At 44.5% G+C, this 16,787-nt stretch overlaps 1 protein-coding gene across 1 annotated transcript in view; it reads left to right on the forward strand.

Moving 5' to 3' along the window:
* Nucleotides 1-16,787, forward strand: part of SYNE2 (spectrin repeat containing nuclear envelope protein 2) — a 188,276-nt gene that overhangs the window by 151,426 nt on the left and 20,063 nt on the right. Inside the window, exons 102-103 of the mRNA XM_054161733.1 lie at nt 639-805; nt 13,674-13,836. Of these exons, the coding sequence (XP_054017708.1) occupies nt 639-805; nt 13,674-13,836 (330 nt within the window). The remainder of the gene's footprint in view (nt 1-638; nt 806-13,673; nt 13,837-16,787) is intronic.

Below are 16,787 nucleotides of genomic sequence, written 5' to 3' on the forward strand. Positions count from 1 at the left end.
CACAATGAAAAATAAAATCTAATTATATCCCTTCTTGGTAGCCAATGTAGTTAATGCTTTCTAATATTTTCATATTGGCTTGATTTTAAACAGGACTATTATTTTGCTGTAGTATTTTCCCCCATGGCTTAATGGTCTCAATAACTAATCCCAGATCTCCTCTGGATAAGAATGCCAGGAAAATAAACCCCTCCTAGACTTGAGTTTGGGTTCTTTTGATGTAGCTTGATTGAAAAATTGTGTTAAATCAGGAAAGCAGAGACAAAAATGGAACATTAAACTGCTATTTTTAGAAGTACTTACTCCTGACACTTGAAAGGCTTTTAAGCTGCTTATTTTTTCATAGTGGCTTCATTGTGAGAGTGCTTTTCCTTTTTTTTTTAGGGGTTTGTTTGTTTGTGTGTTTGTTTTGTATTGGTGGTTTTTGTTAGGGTTTGGGGTTTTTTGTTTTGTGTTGTTTGGTTGGGTTGGGTTGGTTGTCTGTCTGGTTTTTTAAGATAAAGAGTTTTACATGCTAAGTTAGAAACCTCAGCCTTCACAAGCCAAATCTGACTTCACATCACATACATGGAAAAAGAAACAGTTTTGGATTGTTTGTTTTGTCCAGGACTTAAGCAATGTTTGTTTATATTTGTCAGGATTGCATGGAAGAAATAAACCTGTTCAGTGAAAATAAGATCTACTTAAAGCAAATGGGTGATCAGCTAATCAAGGCTAGCAACAAAAGCAGAGTCGCAGAAATAGATGATAAACTCAATAAAATCAATGATCGCTGGCAGCATCTCTTTGATGTCATTGGAGCAAGGTAAGAAAATTATTTTCAGTATTTCATATGAAGTATGCCAGAAGCTGGTGTCCTGGACCATCAGAAACAGACTGATTAATTTTCCATTCTATTGAAATTAACTGACGTTAATGTGGTTTTGTTAAGACTTCTTGCAGTACTAAGACATCAGATGTCTTACTTTATCTAACGGTAGAGAATAGGGTGTAAGAATTTCTATAATACCTAATTTTAATCATGGGAGTAATGCAAAAGGAGGAGTCAAAATTATTTCTCTGTTACATGTGTTGAATTGCAACTTAATTTTAAAGCAGTATGGTAGGAGTTAATTTGGGCTCCTCAGGAGATCTTCTGTTTTAAGATAGGCCTCTATTTTCACCCTCTGAATGCATGGACTTTGGGAATAGATTCCTGGACTGTCTCTGTAGACAGTCAGATCTGTATAATGATAATGATCCTTTTTACATTCAAAAGTGTATGAAGTTGCACTTAAAATTAGTGCTGTCTCCTCAGTCATCTTTCCTAAAAAGCTGAAGGACCATACCATAAATTGATTTTTTTTTTTTAATTCATGATCTTCTGTATGATGATGAAATGAAAAGTACTATCAGTTGAAATTAAAACAAAAGCCTGCATACTCTAGGCAACAGCCTCGTAAGGGATTAAACATTTATTATACTTGACAGAGTTAAGAACACTATGATCATTTTAGTATTAGCATGACTGAGACTATCCCATTTTACTATTATCACTGAGTCTCTATCACAGCTTGGAAGAAGGATGCTGACTTGGTCTCACCACTTGACTGAGTGTGCTACTAATCCAGAAATAATAATGCTAACACAAATTAGTGTTGGTCCAACTGTCTCTCTCAAGGTTTTGTGGGCCTGAAACCCTTCTCTCTGGGCCTTCAGAAGCTCTCTTGCTTAGTTAACATTTGGGATAGATAAGGCAGGTGGTTATGCCCATGACAATGCAGTGCTAAGCATGCTGGATCTTAATCAGGAATGAGATCTAAATTAACGGTGACACATGAGCCATGAATGATTAAGCAGAAGCTGCTGTCTTAACATCTAACACTTTGCAGATAGTCTTGCAGTGGCTGTCTTAAGGTGTTTGTGGTAGGTTGAGAGAGGGCTTAGCTCTCCCTCCTCCACAGAGTAAGAAACCACAACTAGCCCAGTCGAAAGAGCAAAGCTATATATTTACAAGCATATATGGAAAGCAGGTTATATATGACACAATATATACAGGTATTTACAATATATACACAGAAATATACAGCAAAGAGAAATAACACAACAAAAATCCCTCCCCGAGGGAGGGATCCCCTCCTTGCAACCCCCTCTCTCCCCCCCTACCTCCCTTTTTCCCCAAAAAGGGGTTAGAGAGAAAGAAAGGCAAGTTACTAAGGAAAAGAGTTGTTAGTAAGCGTCAAAAGCCCATGCAGGCTTAGTTTTTGCTTATCTGAAGGCCAACTCCAGCAGTTCGCAGAGAGAGCAGGCAGGGAGAACAGGCTGAAACTCCACACTCCCCCAACTCCCCAAACTGAACTGAACTGAGGAAAAAAAAAAGGAAATTCCAACTGCTTCACAATTTTGTCTATCCACCAATGAAATTCGTTTAGAATATCAGAATGTTTTGGTTCTAGTACCGAAAACATTTAGCCAGTGTCTCAGCACTGTTTGTCCTTAAAGGCACAGTGTCAAACGGTCACAGGTGTTTGATCTGTTGCAGGAAAGAAAGCTTCATTTTTATAGCAGCACTTTTTCTGTTCTCATGGTGACATGCAACTTTTAAAGCACTTTAATGATCGTATGTGTTCTGCTGCATGTTATTTTTCAATTGCAGCAATTTTTTTAATGGAGAACAATACACACAATTTTGAAACTGAGATAAACATGGCACATTTCCCATCTTTAGGGAAATATGCTAAAGAACTAATGGGATGTTTAGAGAGACATCTCTCAGTCAAGATTTTTCCTACCTGGCATGTTTTAAATCTTGACCTTCAGATAAGTGTATGGTGGTGCTTTGAGACATTGATATGGATTTGCCCAGGGCATCAACGTAGCTCCCAGTATTGGATATATATAAACTGAATATTGCAGCTACTGGTGAGTTGGCTTTATGAGTGGTCCTGTGTTCTTAACTACAAAAGGACTGCAACATGCCAGGTTCTACTTGTGATTTCCACCAATTCTGTACTCAGGACTAGTGTAATGAATGGGAAGGGCCTGACAAGATGTGGTTTTAAGCATCTCCTTCAGTGGTCCAAGGTTACCATACAGCCCAGTGAACTCTACTGGTTTTGGATTTAATACTAGCGGATGTTCAGTGTATTGCTGTGTTTTGCAGTGTGTGTGTAATGTATCTCTTCTCTCATGTAATCTACCCCACATGAGCTTGGCTCACAGCTCAGCTGTTCTTGGCTGCTCAGTCTTAAATAACTACCAGGCTGGACACTCACAATAGTATCTGAGTATGGTCCTGTGAGGTTTTTCACCCTGTTTACAACCTTTCAACTTCCCTTTTTGAGATCCCTGCTACAGTAGTGGCTTGCCATTGACATTTGAATTCTGAAGGAACTAAATTAGGGTTCAGTTGACTGAAATTTCCACCTCACTTACAGGTATGCATTGTGGCACTCAAGAGGAGGCTTGTCCTATGTTTCTCAATAGGTTCTCTTAAGCTCAGACAGTGGGGGAGAAGACAGCAACTCTCCCTATCACAGATGTGCCACAAGTTGAGCCTCTTCATGGGGGCATGTAGCAGAGTAAGGAGCCTTGGGCTGGGGACAAGATGACCTGTGAGCATGGGTTGTGATGCCTCGTGCTGATAGACCGTCTCCTTCCTTTTTACTTTGCTTTTGCAAAAACAACTGTGTTGAAAGAGCACAATGAAAACAGAGTGGTGGCAAAATTAATGGTGACCTTGTTGCATGAAGCCATCACAATCCAGACATCCTCACACAGTCTCAAACATCTGCCATCACCAGATGATTTCCAGTTTCATTCAGTGGATAGAATGAATTTGCTCCAGGGAGACTGGAGCCTGTAGGGCATAGTATAGGGGCTATGCACCCACTTCTGCTTGGCAAAGAGAGATTGCAGTGCTGCAAACTGCTGTTGGGGCAGCAGCCCCTGATGAAGCCCTTTTTATTGGACACTGCTTCATTTGTTGGGGAAGGTAAAAGAGATAGAGGAGATGCTTCAGGGCAGGACCACCAGAAGGCCTTGGAAGCAGTTGAATGCTTCCTGGAGGGAAATGAGTCATTTTGACTGTGTTGAGGAGGCAGGCTTGTTGGAATTCAATTTCACAGCATCTCTGTGAAATGAGGTGGCAGGTCTGCTCCTGGCTTTTAAGATCAGTGGCAAGTAAATTAAAGAGAAAATTTTCTGTGTTATTGCTTGCTGAGTCTGCAACCATTTGAAGCTTTTTTGACAAGTATTGCAGCTTCAGCACTCTAGCTAGCTGCTGCCTTTATTCACACTTGTGGGTTCACCAGAGCTCACTGCACTGCTTCCCTGGCCCTCAGTGGCTGTATGTCGCAGGTGCTAGGGCCAAATCTCATGCTATCTTCATGGCAGGCCAGGACTTGGGCAGTGAGTAAACTACAGAGCCATGCACTGCGTCGGAGCAGAAAATGTGCACTGGACAGCTGTGTGTTGGAAGCCAATCCTCTGCTCTGGGCACTGAGTATCTCTAGTAGACAAGCACTTTGTGATTCTGTGCTTGAAGGGTATAAAATAACCTGTATCCACAAAGAAGTCTAATTGAGATTTATAACCAGGCTTCTGTTGTCCCCATGGCTGGCCCTGAAACTTGAGTGATGTTTTATGTTTTCTGTAGAGCAGCGTATGGCTGCATGATGCCAACATGAAACCAGATTGGTCTCAAGTCCATTTATCCATATAGGGCATTCTTCCTGATAGCCAATAACTGTCCTGAGACAGATGGGCAAATTAGGTGAGCTCTCCATTTAGTCCTTCAAGTGATTCTCTTAGTTCATGGTGACAAGCTCAGATTTGCCATATGGCTGTGCTTGCAGGACTTAACACTTTCATTGTATGCCTGTGCTTGGCTTGTGTGGTGACAAAAGCTTTGCTCCATGCGTTGCAGTCAGAGAGTGGCTTGGTGCAAACTTGGAAAAGTCTCAAAATGTTAATTCCCTTGGGTTAGAGTAACCATCAAGACATTAGTGTGCCTGGAAAGGAGAACAAGTGAATTTCTGTCTAGCTCAGAAGATACTCTTACCAGAGAAAGTCTTGTGCTGAAGTCTCTGTTGACAGAGGGGGAAATACAAACATGCTAACAGGCAGAAAGAGAGCATTGTGCTGGCTGTAAAAATGGACATAGAAAATCTCTTGCTTTTGTTCTCTCATCACTTGCCTCATAGCAGCACTCTGCCAGAAGAAACCTCTGATGCTTACACATAGACCCAAGTGCAGGCCTTAAACAGCAGGAGAAGGAGTGCACAGGCTGCACATAGGTGGTAGATAGCCAAAAGCCTGTGGAGTGGGATTTACATCCCCAGTGTGCCTTGGAGAGCACTCCCCAGCCATGCATTAACTGGCAAGAGGACTATGTTGAGCACAGCCATCTTCCTCAGTGTACTTTCCTGGCCTGTCCACCACTGATACTAAGTCCATGCTTTGCTTCCCACCCCAGCAAGGAGGTGTTTGCCTTCTGTGTGGCTGTTTGCACAGTGCAGGAGGATATCCATGTGTCATGGTAGGGTGTCTGCACATCCTGGGCTTGTGCAAAGCATTTGGGCAATGCTTGAGCCTTCATTACAGCCACCAGCTTCATCAGGGGCTGTCTCTGGCAGTTTTGGGTCTACAGACTGGTCTCTACACTAACAAATGCTGCATTCCTGTACCTCAAAGCATCTTACAGCTCTTCTCACTGCTGCAAAGCTGTAGAAAGGGGATGCCATTTCTCAGATGCTCTGGCTGTGAGCACAGTGTGTTTTCTTACTTGGTGGATCTGGTCTATGTTTTGGAGAAAGGCACTTTTTTGTGTATGTAGCAAGGATGGGTTCAAATGACTGTAACCTTTAATGCAAGGAAACTAGCAAGGCCAAATGTACCTGCTCATTCTTCTTAATGTGAATCCTTGGCAGCTAGGTCTACTGCCTGTGTTCACAAGCTGCCAGCCCTCATTGCAGGATCCAGGAATCTTAAACTGCCACAACTAAAGTCAGCCCTCTTCTTTATCACATTGAACTGAGAGACTCCAAGTGTTTACAGCAGATTTCCTGCATGCCACTGCTGAAATTCCCAAACAGCCTGACACCACTCAGGTTGCAGTAAAATGGGAAGGAGTTATTCTCCAGTCATATCACCTTGTGCTAAGCAGAGGTTACATGGAGGTCTTATTGGGGAGCTCCATTTAGCCCCTGCGCTGTGCTTCTCCTTCCCCTCTGTCTCCTCACTGTCACTGGGCTGCCTCTATAGCTGCAGTAGGCCCCCAGCTTGGTAGGTGTGGGGAGGGAGCAGGTTTATAGCACCTCTCAACTGGTCTCTGTTTATTTTTCTATAGCATTTCTTACCCTTAGGCAGGGTAGACCCATCAGGTACCACATGCCAGCATGTAGTCTTGCCCTGGCAGCTTCAGGCAGGCAGCCCACAGTCAATGTGGGTGCACTCCAAGTTCAAAGGTCTTCTTAAATTGCTGCAGATTAGTACTGCATGGCAAGGGAAGCAAAGTATAATGCAGGGAGGCCCCTGTGTAAACAATACAGTCACATTCAGCAGAATTGTACAGGTTTGTCATTGTAAAATCTCAATTCTTGTATTTATTTTGGTTCAACAACAACAAAAAAATCTGGACAGCTGAAATCTCACTCGCCTAGTGCCTGCTTTCTTTCCATGTTCTCCAGGCTCCCTGTCCTTCAGGGATTATGCTTCTCTGCAGTGCAAAAGCTGTGACAGAATTCATTATCGTATCAGGCAGGATGGTTGGGCTTATTTTGGTTATGCAATGTGTGCTGGGAGCAGGGGGGAGCTGGCAGTGCAAGGGAGTCTCTGGGTTCTGTACACTGTCGCCATTGCCACTATCTGCCTGGCTGGCTGGGAGGGCTTTTTCCCTATTTTCTGTCTTAGACCTGGTATTTCAAACATGGTTTTGATCCTCTCCAGCTCATAATCAGGCTAAACTGCTGAGGTGACTGAGTGTGATTTACTCATGCAAACATCTGAAGCCCTCTCACAGTGGCATTTTTTACCCTAACATATATTGAGTGTGAGCGATTGGCAAGCCAATAGAAGGCCATCTGAATACTGAAAACCCTTTAATTTCAAATTAATTTCGTGCATTTTTTCTAGGATTATCATAACTTCTTAATTTTTTTCCCCAAGATTGTCTGGGTTGGGAGTGCCTTTTAATCCAAGGTTCTCTGACTTCCGCCTCTTTTTTCCCACCCCGTGATCTTTGGCAGTCATACACAGAAATCATGACAGTGTGTTTTTCCACAAACGAATGATAGCATAAATGAAGATTAGGGGCTATTTTGTCCTGCAGCAAAACAGGCTACTTGCACTGGGAGGCCTTCCACCTGCACTAGAAGGTTGAGGAGGGGACAGGTTAGTGTGTGGGAGACTTAATTCGCCCTTAAATACCTGGGATATAATGGGAAAGGCGAGCAAGAGGAACACAGGGGAAGTAAGGATAGATCCGTGTGCGTGGTGCCTGTGCGTGGATGTATGTGTTCTGGTGGGCTTTTTTTGGGTTTGCTTCAAACTGACTCTGCTGCAAGTCATCCGGGGCTGAGGCTCCAATCCCTGTTTGGCAGCAGAAATGAACACCTCATTTACCTTTTTCGCTGCCGAAGCCTCCAGCGTGCAACCTTTTTGTTGCCAGCCGCTCGCAGCTGCTGGCCGTGCGCTTCTTGGCGTGCTAATTCTCTTCTGTCAGAATAAAGCTCTCTTGGGCTTGTTCTGAGGAGGGATGCGGCCGTTTGCCAGGTAAAATACCAACCCAAAACGTAGAGGTTAAAACAGGGGAGAGCTAGAGAGTCTCCCCAGCTCGGAGGGTCGGGGAGGACGAGCGAGCCTCCCCCCGACGCGAGATGCTAAAGCGGCGAATAAATAGGGCATCTGTGGAGGAGGGGTTTCCTCTTCCATGCCTGCCGTGGTCGTACAGACGGTCCCCTTGCAGCTTGGGATTTGCAAGCTGAGGAATGGTTTTTTCTTGCGAATCGTAAGTGCCATGTTGGTGAACGGCCGCGGGTCTGGTCGGGGTGGGTTTTGTTGGAGCAGGCATCGCTGGCACGGCGGGGAGGGGGAAGGGCACCGATGCAGCAGTGGCTCCCTGCAATTCGCCTTGGATAAGGGGCTGAGTGGGAGACGCGGTGTGTTAGCAACAGGAATAGAGCTCCGCGCCCTCTCGCTTAAATTCAGCAGTGTTTTGGCAATTTTGCACCCGAGGTGGAGATCGGTGGAAACCTTTTGGAGCTGGCAGCAGGGTATGGCGAGAAAAGTCTCCTACGGCACACCCGCTGCTTGCCCTGCTCGCTGTGCTGGCACAGCCCAGCACCGGGGCTCCGTCATTGTGCCATGGCCGGGCGCTGTGCAGAGAAACCTCCCTGCTTTTCATAGGAAGGCCTAAAATTTGCCTTCGACATCACCTTTCCCGATCGCGGGGTTTGGCCCTCACAGGGTTAACCTCCCCCTGCAACTGACTGAACAAAGGTTTCTATGCTGTGCATCTCATTTGCCTTACCGGATTGTAAACAATCCTATCAGCTGGCAGGGCCATTCCGGCTCCCTTGGTTAAACAGAAATGGCTCTAGTGGCTTTTTCTGGTGACAGTTGTGTTTGTGAAAGAGAGTCAGGAATATGCATAAGGATGTTCTTCATTCCTTCAGACGCTAAAATCTGCATGTTACTTTATATTTTCTTTGAGCTTCCCTGTATCTTTCCCCCCCCTCCCCCCCCCCCCCGCAGCATTTTGACAACTGGTGCAATGCAATTGGCAGGCATTTTGCAGTTCTTTTGTGTGGATAATTTCAGTCAACCTGGAAGTGCCTTCTACTGCTAGATGCTTCCCAGGAAGTTACTACAAGACATTCTGTCTATAAACGGTCCAGCCTCAACCAGCTTAATGTATTTCTCTTGTAGTTCAATACTGGCAACTTCATTGAGGGTATTAAGACCCAAATCCAATCTCGAGTCAAGTCAGTTAGTCCTTCTGTTCACTTTTGCAGCCAGCTATTAGTTATAATCGGCTAGTTTTTGTTCTTTTTCTGCCACTTCTGTTTTGGTATAAAGCTTAAGACATGTAGAAACCGTCTTTGTTTGGCTAATCTCAGGCATTTTATGCGTCTAAACACTGTTTTGAATCGGGGTATCTTTTAAGCTGGACCTTGTGCAAGAGGTGTTTGGGTTTGGGGTTTTTTTTAGATTAGTGGTCATATTTTTTTGGGGATTTTTCTGGCATTTGGTTGGTTGCTTGCTTGTCTGTTTCTTGGTTTGGATATTTTTTATGTTGAATGGTGGCAGGTGAGTTCTCATTGGGAAGTGAACTATGGATAGGTAGTTTTCCCTATTTGACCAAATAACTTGAGAATTACATTTTGTAGAGGAAGAGTTCAATCAGCTGTGGTGGCAGCCTCTACCACCTTCCGTGCAAGCAGGAGAAGCTCATTTCCTCTGCTGCACTTGAAGTTTAATTGCTGTTAATTTGCTGTGTGTGGGGTGATGGGTCACCTGAAGATAAGGGGGGAGCTCTTGCCCCCAGGGTTAGTGACTTTCTTTGTGCACCCACCCCCAGCTCCCAGGAGGCCTGTCTTTCCAGCTCTTTGCACCTCAAAAGAGTTCGTGAGGCTTCTTTAATGCAAAGAGCAGATAATTTGCAATACTTGCAACGTGCAGAAATGTATCTGAGAGTGCTTGTTGTAAAGTAGTGAGTCTATTTTTACATTTTTCTTTGAGCTGTAGTGAGAGAAAAGACCGTTCCCTGTGACTTCAGCTGCAAACTTGAGGCTGCTCAATGAGAATTTTCAAAATTTTCATCATTTCACATGTTGCTTCAGCACAGAACTCTCCCCTTTACCTTGAGCTCTGTGTCTGCTAACTGCCACAAGAGCAGATCAACCAGTTTGAACATCTGGACAAGGCTGCCTTCATATTTACAGCACTAATGTGAACTTCTCTTAGGTTCTTGTTCTTCCCTGGTTGCTTAGCTCAAGTTTGAGATGAATGACTTGGAGCATTGTGGGTGTTTAAACGACTGAAGAAATGTCATATTCTACCCAGAATATGTTAACAGATTCAATTACTTAATTACACTGATGTGTCTGCAATGGCAGTTGCTAGAAATGCAAGATCACCATACCACAGTGATCCTGTATTTGCTTCTAGTAACACCACTATATAAAGACCCATATATTCACGGTAATATCTGTAACTTGAATTTTGTGGTGATGTCTAAGACAAAATAGTATTCTTGGGGGAAAGTTTGTGCCCAAAAAATCTGTATTCTAAAATTGTTGCTTTTAAAATGTGTTGTCAGTCATAGAGACTTTTATTTGTAATTTAACATCCCTTGGCTTTGCTTTGGACTACCTTCGCTATTTTCACCTACTTGTTACTCAGTATGCAGACTGAAGAAAGATGTCTTGCAACCCATGAATTCTTCTGTAATGCAGTTTCAGGATGGGAAGCAGGTAGATGCAGACAGAGAAAGGGAAACAGGGACACAGAGATGATACCGAGCAGCACTGTAAGACATGATCTCAGCAGGTCAGCTGTGGCATCAGATGGTCCCAATATGTGCATCTCCTTCAAGTCACCAGAGGAATATTTCCAAAGCAGTAGTGGAGAAATGACATAGAATATGCAGAGAACAAATTGCCAGTGGATACTATCCAGGCCAGTGTGGCAATCCAGCCTTGCTGTCCTCCTGACTGGCCTTAAGTCATGCAGAGTTAACAATGCAACAGCATAGATGTTTGTCTCAGACTCTTTCACAGGCCTGGCTTTTCTAGCATTTCTTCTCTTTGGTGCTCAACATAGAGCCTACACTGTCCCATCCTTCCAGGGAGTCACCTGTCTAGTGGATCACGTACCCTGGGGGAACACAAGCCCTGCTGAGCATCATGACCAATTAGATCCAAACCGACTGGTGAGACAGAAGCAGAGGATAGGGTGGAGGAAGAATTAGGATACCTGAGTAAATTGCTGCCAGCCCACGGTAGCACAAGAAAATGCTGTACAGTTATCAGAGCATAACATGTTCATTGAGTACCACTTAAAAGAAGCAGAACCAGGAGCAGGAAGAGTGATGTAGCTGTTGCTTGTTTTGGAGCCAGATGCTTTCTGCATACAGGGTTGAACTTGGCAAAGCTCTGAAAGAAGCATGTTAAGGAAAGTGAGAGCAGCTAAATGCTTTTGACATCTGCTGGCTTCCTCTCAATCAGCTGCAGCAGTGGAAACCACCATCAGTGTAAAGAGGCAGAGACAGAGGCAGCTGCTTTGCACTTTACACCAATTATCAGTGGCTTTGCAATGCAAGGTGGGAACAAGGTGGACCACTGATAAAGGCCAAATCCATCAGGCTGTTTTGCAGGGTTGCATGAACCAGACAGGACTGATTTTACATTTTGGAGAGTGCAGTTATGAAATGTTTGCCAGAAGTCATAGTGTCGATCTGTGCTCTTCTTACCCTCCTTGTAAAACAACTGAAAGTACTGTCTGGTCCTTTTGGGACAAGAGGCAGAGGAAGGTGCTTCTCATGATGCTAATCCATGTGAGACCCCAAGTTTGTTGCCCTTACTCTTCATGTTCACAATAACCAAGCAGACTGAACAAACAACTCAAGCAGGATCATTCGTACATTTCCTCTGTAAGTGTTTTACCTTAAATCAAGAGCTTAACTGGTGTACCTTTTTGATTACCTTAAGGTTGCTAATAAGGTCAGAGTGGCATATTCATTGTGGATTAGCTGTCCTGTGTATCTTCTGTCACTGTGTCATATGCTGTCACAAGCAACTAAAATCCACTCGATTACAGGCAGTTTGGACCACTCTCCTCTAAAACTTGGTGGGATAGTTTGGCAGCAGGCAGGATGGTGAGCCAGGAAACTCCTTGTTTTTCTTACAAGGTGGAGCAGGTCCTTTGCATAGAGCCAGCATCCAGGTACCTTGTCAGGGCACTTCTGTTTTGGTGTCATCTATCCATGCCCGCACTGAATGAGATTACATCCTTCCCACTCTTCAGTCCTAGCTTGCACAATATTAGAGTTGCCAAATGCATTGATATTTGTCTCTGATGCCTCAACAATCCCTTGCATTTTGAGACATGCAGTACAAGCTGCCCTGCCAGTCCCAGCTGCTGCTTTTGTTTAGCTGGTGACAGTTCCCAGTCACAGTGGCTAATGAATGGGAAATGTTTTGACCTTTTCACAGTGCATACTTTTAACATTTTGCACTGCACTTGCCTTAGATATTGAGGCTTATCTGGGTAGTTGCTAGACCAGGCAGTAACTTAGGGTTTAATTTGGAAATCTGCATTTTAAAAAAATCACTTGCAAGGCCCAAAAATCCATTCCAAGGTACAGGGACAGGACTAGACATCAGAAGGATGCAAGCAGCCAGAAGGACAGCACAGGAAAGCAGTGTTGGCTAAGAGGTGAATTCTCCCCAGGATAGGGGTGGGATGATGTCACTTAACTTTAGCAGTGTTGGTGTTTATAGTACTTCAGGGTAGACCACTGAAGTTCACGGAGAGAAATACATCCCTTTTTTGGTACAGTTCATCTCCTCTTCTGATCTAGGTTTTTAGGACATCATATGGAAATCTTGATCTAGATTATAATTTATTTTTTCTGCTATTAACTGCCAAGGCCCAGATGGCAAGCTGCAATATCCATCTGAAGTCAGAAGCTGTAAGTGTTACCCCAGTATTGGGCTTTTGTTGGGAATTACAAGAAATTAGAATTTCAAGGAAAGATGTGAGAGCAGTGAGGTAGTTTAGCAGATATTTCTGCAACATGTGGGGATGGAGTTGCTCAAATGTTCAAACACACTGCTTGGATAATATGAGGGGCTGATAAGGGGTTTTGACATAGGAATATGCCATAAAGGCTGGAAATAAAGAGAAGATGGTCTCCAGTTTGAGGGCTGTGAAAGAGAAGGTTGTCTGCAGTTTGAGGGCTGTGCTACAAAGACAAAAGTAAGCAATCTTGATGGTTCTTTTGCTTGTACAGTGCACAACACTCTCAAGCTGTTGGATATTCTCCCTCTTCAGGATTGCCTTTTCCCCCCTCCACTTTCACCCACCAGGAGAGTGGCACATCTCCACACGTCTCAGTCTGTTGTTTAGAAGAGCTCTGACTGTCATGGTGTTATATGTTCTACGGTGCACGTTGCTTAGGCGTTCTCCTTTCCTGTTTGCACCCGTTTGCTCAGGGTGCTGTACCTGTGATTTGGGCAAAATCTGCCTCCATTGGCAGAGCAGAACCTTGCTGATTATGATGGGCCTGTCAGTTGCTGAAGAAGACAGTGAATGTAATTCACAGCAAGAAAATCAGACCGTAGAGACCCATTTTGGCTCAGCTGCAGCAGGTTATGATACAAACTCCTACTTAAACCAATGTCCATGAACTGATTGAAAAGCTCACTAGCAGATGAACGAGGCTACAAAAAAATCAGTCTGCTCATGCAGTTTCATTAAAGCATTCACACAAGACCTTCCTGCAGCTGTAGAGCAGAGGCCTGCTGGGCCAATTTAGATAGGTTTTCACTGAAACATGGCTCTGATTTACAAGCAACAGCTTGGTGGGACAGTAGGTGCTTCATAAGGCTTTGCCTGTCATCACCTTCTTCTAACATCATTTCCACTGATTGAAGATCTTTGTAACAAAATGTTCTTCCTGGTTTGCTTAGGGTGAAGAAACTGAAGGAAACATTTGCTTTTGTACAAATATTGGACAAAAACATGAGTAACCTTCGCACCTGGTTGGCCCGGATTGAGTCTGAGCTTTCCAAGCCTGTTGTTTATGACATCTGTGATGACCAAGAAATCCAGAAGAGACTGGCAGAACAGCAGGTGGGAAATAGCAGCAGCCAGAGTAAATGAGTTAAAATGCTGCTGGTCACAACTGCTCTGGGTTTGAAATCACCTGTTTCTTTTCTTTACCAAGGCCTTCTAACTGTTTGTTTTCCTGCATGTTCCTGCCAAGATGCACTACCTGGGAAATTTTTATTTGCTTGTTCTAATTCCAGTATTGTGTTGGCTTACTCCACTTCTCCCTTTCCCCCTCCATCCAAGGAAAACATGCTAAACATTAACAATAAAATTTTACATTTCATAGTTTGCGAAGTACAGTAGACATCATAAGGGTTCAGCAGGGCACCAACCATGGGTAAAATCCACAGGAATGACTTAGGTTGACAAGGCATGAATCACAGAATGGTAGGGATTGGAAGCAACCTTTGGAGATCATCTAGTCCAACTCCCTTGTAGGTTCTCTTAGAGCAGACCGCACAGAACCATGTCTGGGTGGGTTTTCAATATCTCCAGAGGAGACTCCACAACCTCTCTGGGCAGCCTGTTCCAGTGCTGTCACCCTCACAGTAAATAAATTTTCCCACATGTTCAGATGGAACTTCCTGGGTTCTAGTTAATATCCATTGCCCCCTTGTCCTGTCTCTGGGCACCACTGAAAACAGTTTGGCCCCATTCTCTTGATGCCTGCCCTTTAGGTATTTTTAAACATGGAGAAGATCTTCTCTGTCTTCTCAGGCTAAACAGCCCCTGGTCTGTCAGCAGTTCCTTATAAGAGACATGCTCCAGTCTCCTAATTATTATCTCTGTGGCCCTCCACTGGTCTCTCTGCAGCAGTTCCTTGTCTCTCTTGAGCTGGGGGGCCCTGAACTGGGATCACTACTCCAGAAGTGGCCTCACTAGGTCAGAGTAGAGTAGAGGGGGAGGAGAGCCTCCCTTGACTTGCTGGCTGTGCTATTCTTAATGCACCCCAGGATACCATTTGCCTTCTTGGCCACCAGAACACATTGTTGGCTCATAGTGAATTTATTATCCTCCAGGACCCCAAGGTCCTTCTCCATGGAGCTGTGCTTTCCAGCAGATCAACCCCTAACTATACTGATACATGAGGTTATTCCTCCCTAGGTTCAGGATTCGATATTTACCTTCATTCAATTTCATTAAGGTCCTGTGCACCCAACTCTCCAGCCTGTCCAAGTCTTGCTGAATGGCAGCACAGTCTTCTGGTGTATCAGCCACTCCTCCCAGTTTTGTGTCAGCAAACTTGCTTGAGGGTACACTCCATCCCTTCATCACATCATGGACAATGTGTGGAACAAGACTGGACTCAGGACTGGCCCCTGGGGAGCATTGCTAGATGCAGGCCTCCAACTAAACTGTGCTGTTGATCACAACCCTCTGTGCTCTGTCATCCAGCCTATTCTCAATCCACCTCATTGTCCACTTATCTAACCCACACTTCCTAAGCTTACTCGTAAGGATGTTATGGGAAGCAGTGTCAAAAGCCTTGCTGAAGTCAAGATAGACAACATCCACTGCTCTCCTCTCACTAGCCAGCTAGTCATGCCATCATAGAAGGCTATCAGATTGGTCAAGCACTATTTTCCCTTGGTGAATCCAAGCTGACCACTTCTGATAACCTTCTTTTCCTCTACAATCAGAGATGATCTCCAGAATAAGCTATTCCATCACCTTTTCATGGATGGAGGTGAGTCTGACTGGCCTGTAGTTTCCTCCTTGCCCTTTTTGAAGTCTGGAGTGACATTGGCTTTCCTCCAGTCCTTAGGTACCTCTCCTGTTCTCCCTGAGCTTTCAAAGGTGATGGAGAGTGTCTTATCAATAACATGTACCATCTCCCTCAGCACTTGTGTACGCATTCCACTGGTGCCTGTGGATTTATGGGTCCCTAGTTTGCCTCAATTATTTCTAACCCAGACTTCCTTGACCAAGGGACATCTTGCTCCAGACTTGCTCTCTTGCCTCCAGAGTCTGGTATTCCTGAGGATCAGCCGTAGCAGTCAAGACAGAAATAAAGAATGCCAGGTCTCCTGCAAACTGGCTGTGACAGAATTAAGTTCTGTGATTTGATGTATTGCCTTCACTAGTTCATTTCTCTTCTCCTCCCTGCCGACAGCACAACAAGTTTGGCAGAGAGGGCTATTTGAGCTTTGGAGGGTGAACTTGTGCAAACACACCCTTGACTGAGGCCTGATCCCCTCAGGGTTGGGTGAGATGGCACATGAATTCTACTGAGGCATGTGAATCAACCTAGCACTGTTGGGTGCTGGTTGAGTGTGTGTAGGTATTTATGCTAGACAGTGGCTTACCAGGGGGATCTTTAGGACTTTTGCTAAAGTGCAAGCATTGGGCACAGCTGAATATGTCAACTACCCCAGCCAAGTGGAAGAGTGATATGAGTTGGATAGTGCTGGAGTAAATTTTTCTCCCCAGCAGCCAGGGAAGGAAAAGGAATTTCTTGGAGCTACAGATGTGGTGGTGGACTGTGTTATAAGTCTGCCCAGGTTCAAAATGCTTCCCTGGAAAGGCTGAGAATTACCACAGCTGCCATCTGGCCTTTATGGTAAACAAGAATTTCCCTAGAACTGAGGATTAAGACTAAAGCTGTCAAGCATTTAACCTTTCTGGCGTCTGCCTTAAAGAAAACCAATGGATGTTCTTCCTATCCTGTCCATCTTCTCTTTCTCTGGCTGCTGCTTTCATGTCTAAGGTAAGGACCCTGAGTGATTCAGACCTGCCGAGGGCTGTGTTTTGGTTGATATAGCTCTCCATTCATTCAGGTCCCAGACAACACGGGAAGGGCCGGATCCTCTGCTACAGGAGTGGAGATGGCTTCCATTAACTCCACTTCAGGAGCTGTTGAAACACCAGAAGCCTTAGCTTAGTGCCTCTAATGGTTTCATCTGCATTGTGAATGGTACTATAATGTTTTAGGAAGTCTTTACTCCTCATCCAAACCTTCTGCATTTTCAAAG

This window comes from Dryobates pubescens, chromosome 5, assembly GCF_014839835.1.
Source record: "Dryobates pubescens isolate bDryPub1 chromosome 5, bDryPub1.pri, whole genome shotgun sequence".
Taxonomy (NCBI): domain Eukaryota; kingdom Metazoa; phylum Chordata; class Aves; order Piciformes; family Picidae; genus Dryobates; species Dryobates pubescens.